The sequence below is a fragment of the Mytilus galloprovincialis genome, chromosome 8 (genome assembly GCF_965363235.1).
Source record: "Mytilus galloprovincialis chromosome 8, xbMytGall1.hap1.1, whole genome shotgun sequence".
Taxonomy (NCBI): Eukaryota; Metazoa; Mollusca; class Bivalvia; order Mytilida; family Mytilidae; genus Mytilus; species Mytilus galloprovincialis.
Genome location: NC_134845.1, coordinates 48,233,828 through 48,249,615, shown reverse-complemented (window position 1 = coordinate 48,249,615; position 15,788 = coordinate 48,233,828). Strand labels below are relative to the sequence as shown.

Sequence of the window (15,788 nt, the reverse complement as noted above, 5' to 3'; positions counted from 1 at the left end):
ATATTAAATTATAATTGACTTTATTTTTTTTGTATTATCATAATGGATATATGACTATCAATTATTAATTTTGAAAATAGTTTGTTAATTCAAATTATATATTTTTCATATCAAATTCTAAAACCAGGTATAAACTCCTTTATAGCTTAAGGTCAAGTTACAATAAATGGGCTATGTTACAGATTTTCTTAAAATTTTGCATACACCTTTGACTTGTTGAATTGTATCTGAAAATCAAAAAAATTATGCGGCTTTATCTCTTTTTTCCTGCCTTAAGAGACTTATACTATTGGAAGGGGTACTGATACTTGTAAATATTTGAACAAACAAGTGAAACTGCGAGCTACTGCTCACTGATGATACCCCCGCCGCAAGTGGATAATATTAATAGTGTAAAAATATGCAAGTGTTCGGTAAACAGGAAGTTGTCGAGTGATGAATCTGAAAACGCATCACACGGTATAGCTGACTTATATAAATCCTGAAACCAAATTTCAGAAATCCTAGTATTGTAGTTCCTGAGAAAAATGTGACGAAAATTTTTAACTTGGTTATCATGTGTAAAATCATACAAGTGTTCGGTAAACAGGAAGTTGTCGAGTGATGAATCTGAAAACGCATCACACGGTATAGCTGACTTATATAAATCCTGAAATCAAATTTCAGAAATCCTTGTATTGTAGTTCCTGAGAAAAATGTGACGAAAATTTTCAACTTGGCTATCATGTGTAAAATCAGACAAGTGTTCGGTAAACAGGAAGTTGTCAAGTGATGAATCTGAAAACGCATCACACGGTATGGCTGACATATATAAATGTTGATACCAAATTACAGAAAGGGTGGATGTGTAGTTCCTGAGAAAAATGTGACGAAAGTTTCATGGGACGGACTGACTGACGGACGGACTGACGGACTGACGGACGGACTGACAGACGGACTGACGGACGGACTGACGGACAGACAGAGGTAAAACAGTATACCCCCCCTTTTTTAAAGCGGGGGTATAATTAATAAATAAGTATTATTACTTGGAGTCGGTTTCACAAAAATCATGGTCGTAAATCATGAACAATTCAATATACTTATGATCAATCTTAGTCATAAGTTTTTTTGTAAAACCGACTCCAGTATTTTACCCGAGTTTACCTGAGTTTACCTGTCAAAAAAATGCGTGCAAATGTAATCAAAAGCTGCGCCCAAACTATTGATTTTTGTGCGCAAATGTAATGGTAATGCACGCAAACGTAATGCACCAATTTATATGCATGTTTGACTGTTATGAAGTTTTACCTGTTCCCCTCCAGCATTGCCACCATCTTTAATACAAGGTTCTATAGAAAACCTTTCATTCTGGCCTTTAAATCGTGTATCAATACACATATTGGCTCCAACATTTCTGATCTACAAAGTAAATCAAAGATAATTTATTGCAGAGTTTTGAATGGAAACATTTAGCAAATTTATGTGAACGGCATATATTGATTGCTTTTCTCTGTTGAATAGATAGAACAAACACACATATTTGGGACAATTTCCTTCCCTACATATTTGCTAATAGTTCTGCAATTGTTACATAATACCTTTACAGTCAATTCTAACTTTAGATCTTATTACAGAATTAAACTTTTCCAGGCGTTTGTAAAGGAATATCTGTTACTCCTGCCATAAGTTTTTTTTGAAACATCGTTATCAAACCATAATAGGATTTAATGTCTTTTTGAACAAATAATGTATGCCGTTTTCACAAAGTATAAAATACTGAAATATTTCATCCAGTGCAAAATATGCCAGAGTATGTTTTCTACAATAAAACAATTTGTAAGGGGTTCCGCCGAACCCAGTGTCTTGCCTACTTTTGCTGTTAATCGAATACTCAACAAAAATTAGGAAAAAAGTCAATAATAATATTCTTCTTGATACTATCTTTTGATTGAAAGAAGCTTCTGTCTAAGTTTGGTAAAAATTCAGGATAGTTTATGAATCTAATAAATGGTTTAATTTTTTTTACTGTAGACTGTATTTGATGTTAACTGGAAGAAAAACTAAGTCCATTTATATGTAAAATATGGATATACAGGTAAAAATGTTTTACAAAATTTCCTTCTAGATACTAGCTTTTGATCATAAACAAGCTTCTGTCCAAGTTTGATACAATCCAAGATAATTTAACAAAAGTTATTAAAATTTAAAAAACTGAGTGAATGTATTGTTTACTGGCAGAAAACAAAGTCCATTTAATTTATAAGTAAAATTTACTTCTTGATACCATCTTACCAAGCTTCTGTCCAAGTTTGGTACAAATCCAGGATAGTTTAAGAAAGTTATTTAAATTTTAAAAACTTTCACCACAAGGTGAATATTTGTGGACGATGCAGACGACGGAATGTAGGATAGTTATGTCTAGCTTTTTCGACTTAAGTCGAAGGCTGGACAATGGATAAATGACGTAACTTTTTTTAACAAGCTTACCTCACCATTAGCAAACGGAGGTGGTTCTACAGCCGGGTAATAGTCCTCTAAATCAAATGCTACCTCCTTCATGAACCATTTAAATGGTTTACATTTAAGTTTCTGTCTGATAGCTTTCTGTTCTGTTAGATCTCCAGGGTCTATAGATTTATAATGTGGTCGATGATTGTATAAATAGGTGGCATACTCATCCATCCATACCTCAGCTACTCTCTTATAATTCTAAAATTAAACCAAAAATTATTATAACCTCTTACAGCTTATCACTGCTACTTTACAATTATTTGTTCAAAACTTAAAACTGCAAAGTTTGTTAACAATGGTAATTTCAGGGGTAATAACTCAAAAACAGATTGTCAGATTTTTCTCAAAATTCCCTACTAGTGGACCTTGACATGTAGACTATTTTCCCATTGTGATTTTTACTCTTACTGCTAAATATTTTTTTTAGATTTAAGCCAGAAGCCGCAAAATTTGCCAAAAAGTAATATCTCGGTCACCCAAATGGGTTAAACAATTAAAACAAGTGAAACTGCGAGCTACTGCTCACTGATGATACCCCTGCCGCAAGTCGATAATATTAATAGTGTAAAAATATACAAGTGTTCGGTAAACAGGAAGTTGTCGAGTGATGAATCTGAGAACGCATCACACGGTATAGCTGACTTATAAAAATCCTGAAACCAAATTTCAGAAATAATTGTATTGTAGTTCCTGAGAAAAATGTGACGAAAATTTTTAACTTGGTTATCATGTGTAAAATCATACAAGTGTTCGGTAAACAGGAAGTTGTCGAGTGATGAATCTGAAAACGCATCACACGGTATAGCTGACTTATATAAATCCTGAAACCAAATTTCAGAAATCCTTGTATTGTAGTTCCTGAGAAAAATGTGACGAAAATTTTCAACTTGGCTATCATGTGTAAAATCATACAAGTGTTCGGTAAACAGGAAGTTGTCGAGTGATGAATCTGAAAACGCATCACACGGTATAGCTGACTTATATAAATCCTGAAACCAAATTTCAGAAATCCTTGTACTGTAGTTCCTGAGAAAAATGTGACGAAAATTTTCAACTTGGCTATCATGTGTAAAATCAGACAAGTGTTCGGTAAACAGGAAGTTGTCAAGTGATGAATCTGAAAACGCATCACACGGTATGGCTGACATATATAAATGTTGATACCAAATTACAGAAAGGGTGGATGTGTAGTTCCTGAGAAAAATGTGACGAAAGTTTCATGGGACGGACTGACTGACTGACGGACGGACTGACGGACTGACAGACAGAGGTAAAACAGTATACCCCCCCTTTTTTAAAGCGGGGGTATAAAAATATCTGATGAGATATACCTTCACCTTCTCACCTATTTTACAAATATCGGTTTTGATGTTACTGCTTCAGTTTTTAAGATATAAGCCTAAAATTGTGAAATTTGTTTAAAATTGACATTTCAGAGGCAATAACTCCAAAATTAAATAACCACATTTCATAGAAGAATCTGAGAAGAAACAACTTGATCTGCTGATCATTTTCACATTGTAAGTTTTGCTGTAGCTTTACCCCCTCCCCCTCATGTTCTTTTTTTAGCAACAGTGGTCATGTTCATACATAAATCAAATCCCAGGACGTTAAGATGGTCAGAAGCCTTAAAGCCAGGTGAGCTTAAAATGTGTTTAATCTTACAGGAACCTAATGTTACAGTCCATGTACAGTATTTCCTATAAAGGGTTTATGTTTAAAACGTGATACTTTGCAAATTACACAAGATAAATGTAAAGAACTTATTAACATTGATTGCTGTGTATGAGAAACTTACTCTTCCAACAAAATCTCCTACTCCAGGATTAGCAAAAGGTGCAAATTTTCTGTAGATATGACCAATTCTGGAACATGGGGCATCTATCATTTTACCTCCACATTGCCATATCTAAAATTAAAAGTGTGAATTTAAACTTTTTTTTAAAAGGTAGAATGTGTAACATTTGCCTTTAGTGATTGTTCTAACACCATTTTGTTTCTTGCTATCATTTTGATTTTTAACAATTTACAATATTTCTAGTAATAGCATTCAAATCAAAATAATAAGATATTATGTAAAAAATACAGTTTAAGAAAAATTGCAGTTCATTTTTTAAATGCAAAATCAAAGAGATAAATCAAAGAGACCCATTTGTGGCTTTTGTCTGTTGTATTCATGTTGTTATCTCTTTGACACATTCCCCATTTCCATTTCTAATTTTATTATGCAATATTGAACATTAATTATAGATTCTAAAATGGCGTGCTTCTTTTGCTTTGTGAATAAACCCATGCTTTAAATCAAATAAAATTTGTTTGCACATGCGTGTATTGACTACTGCAGAATAATGAATTTTATCACATTGGCATGCATTTAATATATTTCATTAACTTAAGGTGGCTCTGGGCCTATTCGAAGTTTCTATCAGAAGAACCATATTTTTTGTTATTTTATTCTTTAAAGAAAATGTATCAAATTGGTCGGAAAAAAATAGGGGGTCAAGGACCATTTAAGCTCAACATTTTGCTTTTAAACAGGTATGGAAAAGGGACCCTTTTTCAATGAAATGATAGGGAAAATAGAGGTGTTGACATATTTTTATCGGAATATCAAAAAAAACGTTCTATGACAATTGGTCCAAAACTGTAATATGAAAAGCTGGAATATAGCTTCAAAGAATGAGCCAATAAAAAACATAGGTCACTGATAAGGAAAAAAAATTATTTTGCCTTAAAACCCAAATTTTGGCGGGAAAATGGTGACAATGGGTGAAATGTCATTTTGACCCTTAAACAAATATGGATAATAACGAAAATATTCTATAAGTCACATAACTACAATGATTTAACATTTCTAATCAATCAAAATATTTAAAAAAATTATATTGAATTTACAACAAATACTTTTGTAATTCATGCGTGAAATTATGCGCAGTCGAATAGTCCCGAGCCACCTTAAAACACTTTCAAACTCTTAAATTGCTGCACATGTTTTTACTAATTCATTTATCATGACTGTAATGTGCTGTAATTCGAAATTTACATAATTGACCTAGATACGACAAACGTTCATGCTGGCTGTTCAAAACACCTCACTCTGAAAAATCATGTTGCCAGTAGCTTGCTTGTTTACAAACAAAAAAGGGAGGTCCATGGAAGAGCCTACACAAACCCTCAACACTTATACACATCTGACATAAAATGCCTTAATTGTTCTAATCAGAATCGAAATAATTGATGCAAGCTATACTTTATTGTAGTTTTAACATGGGTAGGCATTATGTTCATATTATTTTAGCCCTCACTATCACTCGGGCAAAAATAATCATGAATATAAGGCTTACCCATGTTTAAACTACAATAAAGTATAGCGTGCATCTATTATTTCTTAAGTAAAATGCTTTTGAATCCATAGTAAAAAGATTTTCCTGCAAATGTTCTTGAGATTGAGGGAAACAGTAATGGTCATATTTTAATCCTGTTACCTTAAATGATAGCTCATACTGTTCTCCACCCCAGATATCCAGTCCTGGATCATATCCACCCATCTCCCAGAACCACTTAGAACTAATGGCAAATAAACCACCTGCCATTACTGGTGAACTGAAACAGAAATAAAAACATAGAGATATCTAGTCCTGGGTCATAGCCACCCATCTCCCAGAACCACTTAGAACTAATAGCAAATAAACCACCTGCCATTACTGGTGAACTGAAACAGAAATAAAAACATAGAGATATCTAGTCCTGGATCATATCCACCCATCTCCCAGAACCACTTAGAACTAATAGCAAATAAACCACCTGCCATTACTGGTGAACTGAAACAGAAATAAAAACATAGAGATATCTAGTCCTGGATCATAGCCACCCATCTCCCAGAACCACTTAGAACTAATAGCAAATAAACCACCTGCCATTACTGGTGAACTGAAACAGAAATAAAAACATAGAGATATCTAGTCCTGGATCATAGCCACCCATCTCCCAGAACCACTTAGAACTAATAGCAAATAAACCACCTGCCATTACTGGTGAACTGAAACAGAAATAAAAACATAGAGATATCTAGTCCTGGATCATAGCCACCCATCTCCCAGAACCACTTAGAACTAATAGCAGATAAACCACCTGCCATTACTGGTGAACTGAAACAGAAATAAAAACATAGAGATATCTAGTCCTGGATCATAGCCACCCATCTCCCAGAACCACTTAGAACTAATAGCAAATAAACCACCTGCCATTACTGGAGAACTGAAAATAAAAAAATATTTAAAAAATCATAGACATTAATTCCATCAAACTCTGCACTGATAGATTAATTACAAATTCTCTAAATATTCAATGTGATTTTTAATAGTTCTATTTCTTAAAGCATAATTTATTCACATTTGAAGACATTTTTTAAGGTATTCAAGACCTCTCAGGTGTTATTGTTACAAATAAGCATATGTTAATCCAGGATTTAAGACAAGGGGGCTATCCTAAAAATGTCAAAACAAATGACCTTTTTTAAAGGGAAAAATGCCCCTCCCCTTAAACAGCCCCTTTTCAGTAAAAATCAACATCTATAAATACTTAACTATAATCAACCACAAAAACAATAAAAATCTAATTACTTGAAAGGTTCAGCTGGCTGTCTTAGATCTTCTGGTCTTAGTGGCAATCTTTTGTAGAAGAATTCCCAATCAAACGCACCCCTAGCACCTTCATCCTGTGCTCGGTAGGCAAATGTTTCATAATCAACCACATCAATAAACGGACACACTACAGTCTTGTAATCCTCTTGTATTGGATCTGTGGAAAGTTAAATAGAATATATATATACATGCAAAAGGTTAAGATGTTTGACTTTTCAGTATTATAAATACAATGATTGTTGAAATGAATGTGTGCATTTTTTATAATAAATGTAAATAACGAAGTTACATGCTTTCAAAATATGATTTGTGAAGACTGTTTGTCCAAAAATGCTTGATAAGAATGATAATCATGATAATGAAAGTTGTTAATAAATCTAGACCCAATTGTGTTTTTTGATAAATCTGAAATATGATCCTGTGTTCAGGCTTTGCTTATGAGGATCAGAAAAATCTTCCATTCTACTTTCTCTTACGGAAAGAACTTTTCAGGATAATAAGGTTTATTCATAATGATATTCACCTTCAAGAATAGAGATTTCTATCAGATTGGTAAATTTATTTGCATTTATTTAAATACCAAATTTTAAATTACTCAATTTACATTAATTATTTTAAAATTCCATTCAATATATCAAAATATCTAGAAAGTCCAAAAGTAAACCTATAAACCTATTTATGAAGAAGCTTTACTGAAAAAAATTTGAATGTACCTTGAGGGCTTTTACTACAAGTATATAAAGTAAACCTATAAACCTATTTATGAAGAAGCTTTACTGAAGATAATTGAATGTACCTTGAAGGCTTTTACTACAAGTACAACATGAGTTTAACCTCATCAATGATTTATGCACTTTAAGCCTGCAAGACATGCAGACATGTGCACTCAATAATCAGTCCATACATACTGCAAATAAACTTAACCTATTTATCATAATATAGCAGAAAAAGACCTAGACACAAAACTTGTTAGTTAGCAATAATTTGCCTTATTGAGAGAGAGCATGTATATGCTGATGAAATAATTTCTAGTAACAAATATAATTTTAGATAATCTGTAAAGATGAAATCATCTTGTTACTTAAAAATGTAAAGGGTAACCAGTTGACAAAGACTTCATCATGAGAGTCTTGAATGACAAAGACATAACTCCTAGTAAATTAATCATCATAAAATCTGGTAACTTACCAAGAAGAGGAGGTAACCAGTTGACATTGGTTTCACAATGAGAGTCAAGGAAGATGAGCACGTCTCCTGTAGCAGCTTTAGCACCCAGTAACCTGGTTCTTATTAGCCCCTCTCTTTTCTTTGCTCTAACAACTTTTACAATGGTGGAAAAATCTTTGAATTCTTCAGAAACGTAATCGTCTAACTTCTGTTTCAGAAACTCTGAAAATAGATATCTTTTTGTTTACATGGTTACTGAAACGAAAAATGTATTTAAGTTTTAATGAAAACTTTTAATTGATGACTTGAATGTTGGTGGCTGAATGGTTGAACAGTTTAACTTATCTTTCTTTTCTTATTATGATGGTAATGATGGGTGGCTGTTTAACATCTAAGGGCAAATTAAATGCATATTCAGGACGAGGCATGTTAATGCAATATGAATGCTGCTTTGTACTAAATCGACATGCTGAGTTGTATTTTAAACCTTGAAAGCACATTTGAAGATGATGTTTGTTAAACCAGGTTTTATAGCTTTCCAAACCTGACCAGGTTTTAGAGCTTTCCAAACCTCAAATATGTATGATCATTTGTTCTGCAATATCTTTGGGTAATATTTAAATACTGAAGTTACTGTGAATTCAGAAATTAGTACAATGATTTTCTAATAGCGAAAAATGTGACAAGCTTGTAATCGCAATAATTTAAACTTGCATTTTGAAACTTTTAATATGAATTAAACAGGATTTTTCTCAATATCGCAAAAAATAAAATTGCATTTAAGTCTTAAATGACAAAATCGCAATAATAAATGCACGTAATAATTTCTGTATTTACAGAACTACAAAAACAAACCTTTACTGCTAAAATCATCCACCAATATAACCTCTTTGAGAAGCCCTGGTGGTGATCTCTCCACAGCACTCCATGCAGTCCTCAGTAATGTGGTCCAGTGCTCGTTATGAAAAGGGACTATTACGCTGGCTGTCGGTAGTTTATTCCAGTACTTCTTATTTTTACAACTGTAATGATGATAAAATCAATTAAACTTCAATCTTTTATTCATTTGCTGCTCAAATATCCTTTCTCTCAAAAAATCAATGTCTTACTGTTACTGTTACTGGTATGTTCCTCCTATCTAAGGAGCACTCCCGAAGGATAATATTTATCAAGTCAGATATATAAGAGTTTACAATTGTTCCAATTTTGTAATCATTGTTCAGGTAATGTCTTGTTTTACCAAATTGTTTGGATAATAGAAGTATGCTGGAATTATGCTACAATTTTCTATTTTTTTTCCAAGCCTGCCACTAGGGGTAATATTATTACAGAATTTATAACACAAGTAGTAATCCAAGAACCGTTCAGTACTTATATTTGGTTTGTGAGTAACGATATTTAGCTAGGTCAAAGAAAGTTAACATGAAACAGTTTTGCTAGTAAAATGAGCATCTATCTAAAATATCTTCATATTGAATAAAACCTAGTAATACAATTTTTATCTGAACAATCTTATTTAAATATTTTGCAAATGTTTTATTTAAAAAAATCTTATGTATCATATTTTAAATGTAAAACCTTACTCAGGATGTCTGATGTCTTTCATAGATCTATGCAGGGAGATTTTATCACTGGCAAAGGCATTAAAACCATTCACTTTATATAAGTCTGCCTTCTTCTTCTCATCTGCAGCATCTAATATAACAGACTGTCCCTGCTCACCAGGACCTACAAATATAAAGCTTAATTAATTTCAAAAATTCTAAGACAGTGCATTAGTTCCATAGAAGATCTTTCGTCATCTGCTAACATTGATATACATCACACTGTTTTTTCATGATGGAGAAACCCCCAAAATAAATCATGCTAATATAATAAAACATCACTAGGATGCAATTAAAAGTTGCCAAATCCAGCTGATATACCAGTACTGTTTAATGGAATATTTTCAAAAAGTAAAATTATGATTCCAAAGGCAAAACTTGTTCACAGGTTTCAATTTCTGCATTTTTTCTATAAAATTTTACAGGAAGATTTTTTTCACAATTTCATCATTATTGCAAAATTAGCAATATTAAATAATACCCACCTGTTCTTTGTTTTTCTTCTGCTATCTGTTTATAATTATGCCAATCTATCTTTTTCATGTCTCCATCACTAATGATCATTGCCTACAATACAAAATATCTGATAAAGATTTAAAAAAATACTTTTTAGTAAGTTTACCTAACTTGAAGTTGTAATCATTCTTCTTTTCAGTTTCCATGCTAGGAAAATGCTGCTGTAAAGTTTACCCAATATTTTTAAGTTTTTCTGGTACCTCAAAACTTCATGGTATAAATCTACCAAATATCTATACATCTTAGTTTTGAAAATTAGGAGTAACTTGTCAATCATTTAATATGTAAAAGTGTAGAGAAAGTACTTCACATAAAAATCACAGATGTGTTAAACAAAATTTCAACAATTTGCAGAAAAAGTCTTTAACCATTCAATTTGGGGCATAAAAAAAGAAAATTTTCCAAATGTCTTTGAACCCTATTCCAATACCATGAATACTAACCAATATGGTAAGACCATTGAAACTATTGTGCTTTTTTTGGAAAATTTTGCACTGAACAATCATACTATGTACAGTATTACATAATGTCATCTTTTAATACATACAAGTCTTCTTATGGTTTATTTTTATGAAACTTTAATACTGAACTGTCATAGTATTACATATTGACACCTTCGAACAGGGAAACTTTTAAACTGAACTTTCTGCAGTATTACGCCATGCCACTTTTCTGACACATATACAATCATCTAAACACTATCCCTACATCTTACCCGTTTGTTTCCAGCTCCACCTCCTCCTCCTCCTTCATGTGGAAATTTGCTATCAACATATACATCCTGTGTACCTCCATGACCCCCTGTGAAGTACTTGATGGCCATAATACATAGTACAGCTGCTACTAAAAACTTGAGTAAGGTCACTGTATTCCTCCTCATGATGACAAGTCAGCAACTATACCATTGGTTTGAACCTTCCTGAAAATGAATATCTAGTGGATAAAAGTAAGTCTATACAAATTATCTAACATAACCCCGCATCAGTCTTCCCCAAGAACTTTTCAAGTTACAGGCTGAAAAATTATTCTTTCATTAAATTATTTTGTGTATGGAGTGTCTTGTGTTTATTTGTGAAGACTGACCTAGATGTTGCCATTTTTCCATCAAAAAACATGTGAAATGTCTTTATCAATTGGTTTAATTTTAAACATGTAAATAATGACAACAGGCATTTTAAGCAGTACTTGCCTAATTTTGTTTTTCAATTAAACAATTCCTTAATTTTGAAGAAATGTTTAACACCTCCATTGAGGAATGCTCAAATAACAAATTAAAACAAAAGTAAATGTGTCATGTTCTCAATGTATTTCAAAATCATATTAAAACCCCCTATTTGCCATATATATGTATTTTAAACAGTTAAAATCAAAATGAACATGTACGGTGACCTATAGTTGTTAATGTCTGTGTCATTTTGGTCTCTTGTGGACAGTTGTCTCATAGGCAAACAATCACACCACATCTTCTTTTTTATATGTGTATTATATTATAAGTTACAAGTTATATACATGTACATGTATGCACAATTCTAATGCAACATTGTTTGTCATATTCATTTTGATTGGACATCTTCACCTATTTTTTATATGTGAATCAATTAACAAATGATGCTTTGACAACATATTTTCAAGCGAAAGACAGCATACATGTATGACAGATTTGAAATCTAATATGTCGCCATAATTTGCAATCATCAAATCACCAATTGATGCAGTCAGAGCTAAAAACACAATACAGTTATCTCCTAAATAACAAAGGTTTTTAACTCATCCGAAACTACTTTAAACCAAAACTTTAACCTGATCCAGGTGTAATAAACAAACAGACACACAGACAAGACAACATAATGCCCTCTACAGTTGTCAATACATTACAGCATTCAAATAAGCCAATATCTAGATATATCAGAAACAAATGAGTAAAAGATATGTTTATACTCAAAGTGTTAGCACAAAAAAGAGAGGCTATGTGTAAAGTTTAAGTTTTCAGGATTATTTAATGATGTTTTTAAGACTAAACAGCTGTGACCAAAATATTGACATCTATATATAAACTTGACAAACTTGTGATATATGATATAAGCTTATATCTTTTTTTATCCTCCTACGACAGACAATTATCAATAAACCTATTAAGAAATTTCTTCATAAGACAATTCCTGAAACATGTGTTTCATGATCTATTCATGCCATTTGAAAGTATTGAATAAAGCATGTAATAAATAGATCAAATTTATTTCATGCGATAATGTCTATATACATTTTCCCTGCACACTCAATAATTTAAACAATTGCTATAAATTTGTTAATTTTACTGATTAATATTCATTTGTGAAGTTGCAGGGTCTTATCAAGGGGGTATAGGATAAGCAGTATGCATCCAGTTTTGCTACATGTATGAATACCCTTTGAGTTGAAATTTAAATCTTATTGCATTTCATCTTCAAATTAATCTGTAAAATCTTCAATCTTCAAATTATTTGCAGGGCCTGTTCAAGGGTTGGATTTGAAAGGTTACTATCATGACTATGAATTCCAATTTTTTTTAAATTTGATTTTGAATAATTTCTCAAGTTTATTAATTTTAAAACTAATGATCTGTCAAAAAATATATGACTAAAATATAATCATTTAACATGTTTAACATAATGTTTTAGGTTATTTGAGACTCTAATTTAAGATAGGTTTTAAAATTTTGTGAAGTTTCATTACATTTTGAAGTTAACTTAACTACATATAATGTACATTGTAAGTTAGTGAAAGAACATGATCTTCACTAGCCAAGGGTTGCAATCCAGGAGAGGGCTGGATCGTAACCCCCTGCTAACAAAGATGCTGCAAAAAAACAGGGGCAGGGTAAATATATACAGTGTTCATACTGCTTTTTTGTTAATTTTTTACACTCCACCAATTTTAGCTCAGATAATTAGAACCAATTTCTTTTTAAATTATGACTTGTTCAACAGGAAACTTAAAAGTCAGTGGTTGCAATAAATCAGGTCATAAATCAGGTCATTAGTGATGCACCAACTACAACTTCCGAAGCAAGGTTGTCGAGTTTATGAGCTTCGGTCCTTGCTTGGAAGTTGGCACCAACTACTGAACCAATGATTTCCATGATGACATAAAAACAACAATCAGCTATATCATGTATATCGAAACAGTACTAAACAAGTGAATCTGTGAGCTTCTGCTCACTGATAATACTCCAGCTCGCTAAAAGGAAATAAGGTTAACAGGAAGTTGTTGAGTGATGAATCTGAAAACCCACCAAGTCACAGTAAAGCTGACTTATATAAACCCAGAAAATAAATTTCAGAAATCCTAATAATGTTGATCCTGAGAAAGATGCGACGAGAATATTTGGGGGACGGACAGACTGACAAATGGACAGACAAACAGACAGACAGAGGTAAAACAGTATACCCCCACTTTTTTAATTAAAAGGGGTATAATAATAAAACAGTATACCCCCACTATTATAATTGAAATAGGTATAATAAGAAATAAGTATACCCCCACTATTTTAAAGCTGGGGTATATAAATGTAACATAATACCCTCTTAGTCACTTACAAGTGGCAGTAAGACTCGGCAAAACAAAGAGTTCAAGAACCTAAAATAGAGGTAGGATATAAACTGCTACAAAAGTAGTAATAAGGTAAGATAGATGTTTAAGAAGGGGAGCCTGGAGACTTTATATGTCATGTTCATGTAATACTAATTTACTTGACTAGCATTCACTGACCCAGAAATGTTAAGATTAACTAATATGAAAGATGTTATACTATATGGTCAGTGACCTTTACATTTACAGAACATGTTTACCCCAAGGTTTAAAATTGTAGTCCTACTGTTAAAATTCTTGTTAAGTCCTTTTACAGTACACAGATATTGCGAATGAATCTTAGAGAATTCAATTACAAATATGTCAGACAAATATATTTAACCTCTGAAAAATCAACTTACAATATCTTTACCCTCACATGCTCATCAGGTATAATGATATACAGTACATGTACATCATGTGAATGTGAAATAAAGCAGACCTAATTATTCATGTTATTTGGTACCTTAAAAGGCAGGTTCAAAGACACAAATGTTTATACATTGATTTGTAAGATTTTACAGTATATTGCTACGCCTGATTGAGTTTGGAAGTTAACCTTTTTAAAATTACAGAAAGTTTTCTGTGGTATCGTTTTGATTAACTATGCATCCTTAGATTTAAATCTTTTCACTGATGATCTGATTTCAACAAAGATGAACAATTTCTTGATTTTCACAATGTTTTTAAAGTTCCTCTATAGAAAAGATTTATTCTAAAATGTAGAGACTGAAACAGGATAAACCAGCTAAGTACAATGTACTTTTAGAAATATTGTGATACTTTGAACTTGTCAACTAATCAATACAATCATTTTATTATAAAACCAATGAAAGATTTTAATTTTTTAAGTGATAATATGTGAATTATGTACATGTAAATTAAATAATCAATCAGGGCTGCTATAATTTAAAACCTTACTGTCATGATAGTCAAGAAGTTTAAAAAAAAAAACCAATTTCAAATAATGTAAAAAGATGCTTTTAAAACTAGAAATTGATTTAAACATGTATTTATCTTTGTTATTTATGGAATACATTTCTAGTCCTTTTTAGTAAAAATTTCATTTGGCCATCAATTTAGTGTCTCCAGGTAAAACCATCGAACACTTCCATTTAGCAAAAAAATGTTTAGACATGTCTAATAGAGTTACAATGTACATGTATATCTTTTACACTATACATATACAGTGTACCCATCACACTAGTCTCTGATAGACCATACAGTAATGCAAAGTTTATAAGAAATAGAATCATGATCCAGTAACAATTGAAATTTATGAGTACAGAAAAACTATGAAATTAAATATATGCTGAAACGAGGTAAAATTTTTCAAAACCCTTATGTGCAGACATTGGCAACCATGAATTAAAAATCTACAATGACCAGATATATCAAAAGTGCAGCTTTGAATAATGTTTTGTTTTGTTGATAGGTTATTTTTAAGAATATATATGTACATGATGTATATACCATATTTTTTCAACATTTTACACTATTAGCAGTGTAACGGGTAGAAAATATTGACTCAGTCCTTAAACATAGTAAAAGTTTTAAATCCCAACTGCCATGACTGCTAAGTTTAATTATTTGTAAATTACAATACATATAAATTTGAAATACTCAAATGGATTCATTTCTTGCATATTAAACTCTTAATTCTTTTATACCTTTCATAAAAGTATAAACTGTAAGGTTTGGTTCATTGTTGAAGGCTAAACAGTGCATTTTTTTTCTGATGTTAGAGAAGTTATATTTT

General features: G+C 31.8%; 1 protein-coding gene across 1 annotated transcript in view; it reads right to left on the bottom strand.

The window, feature by feature from the left end:
* The window catches only part of LOC143042089 (putative polypeptide N-acetylgalactosaminyltransferase 10), a 30,978-nt gene that overhangs the window by 8,554 nt on the left and 6,636 nt on the right, over window positions 1–15,788 (bottom strand). Inside the window, exons 2-11 of the mRNA XM_076214331.1 lie at window positions 11,139–11,342; window positions 10,393–10,474; window positions 9,887–10,031; window positions 9,159–9,325; window positions 8,325–8,525; window positions 7,116–7,293; window positions 5,979–6,096; window positions 4,292–4,402; window positions 2,470–2,691; window positions 1,291–1,401 (exon numbers count right to left, since the gene is read on the bottom strand). Coding sequence (XP_076070446.1) covers window positions 1,291–1,401; window positions 2,470–2,691; window positions 4,292–4,402; window positions 5,979–6,096; window positions 7,116–7,293; window positions 8,325–8,525; window positions 9,159–9,325; window positions 9,887–10,031; window positions 10,393–10,474; window positions 11,139–11,303 — 1,500 coding nt within the window. The 5' untranslated portion in view covers window positions 11,304–11,342. The remainder of the gene's footprint in view (window positions 1–1,290; window positions 1,402–2,469; window positions 2,692–4,291; window positions 4,403–5,978; window positions 6,097–7,115; window positions 7,294–8,324; window positions 8,526–9,158; window positions 9,326–9,886; window positions 10,032–10,392; window positions 10,475–11,138; window positions 11,343–15,788) is intronic.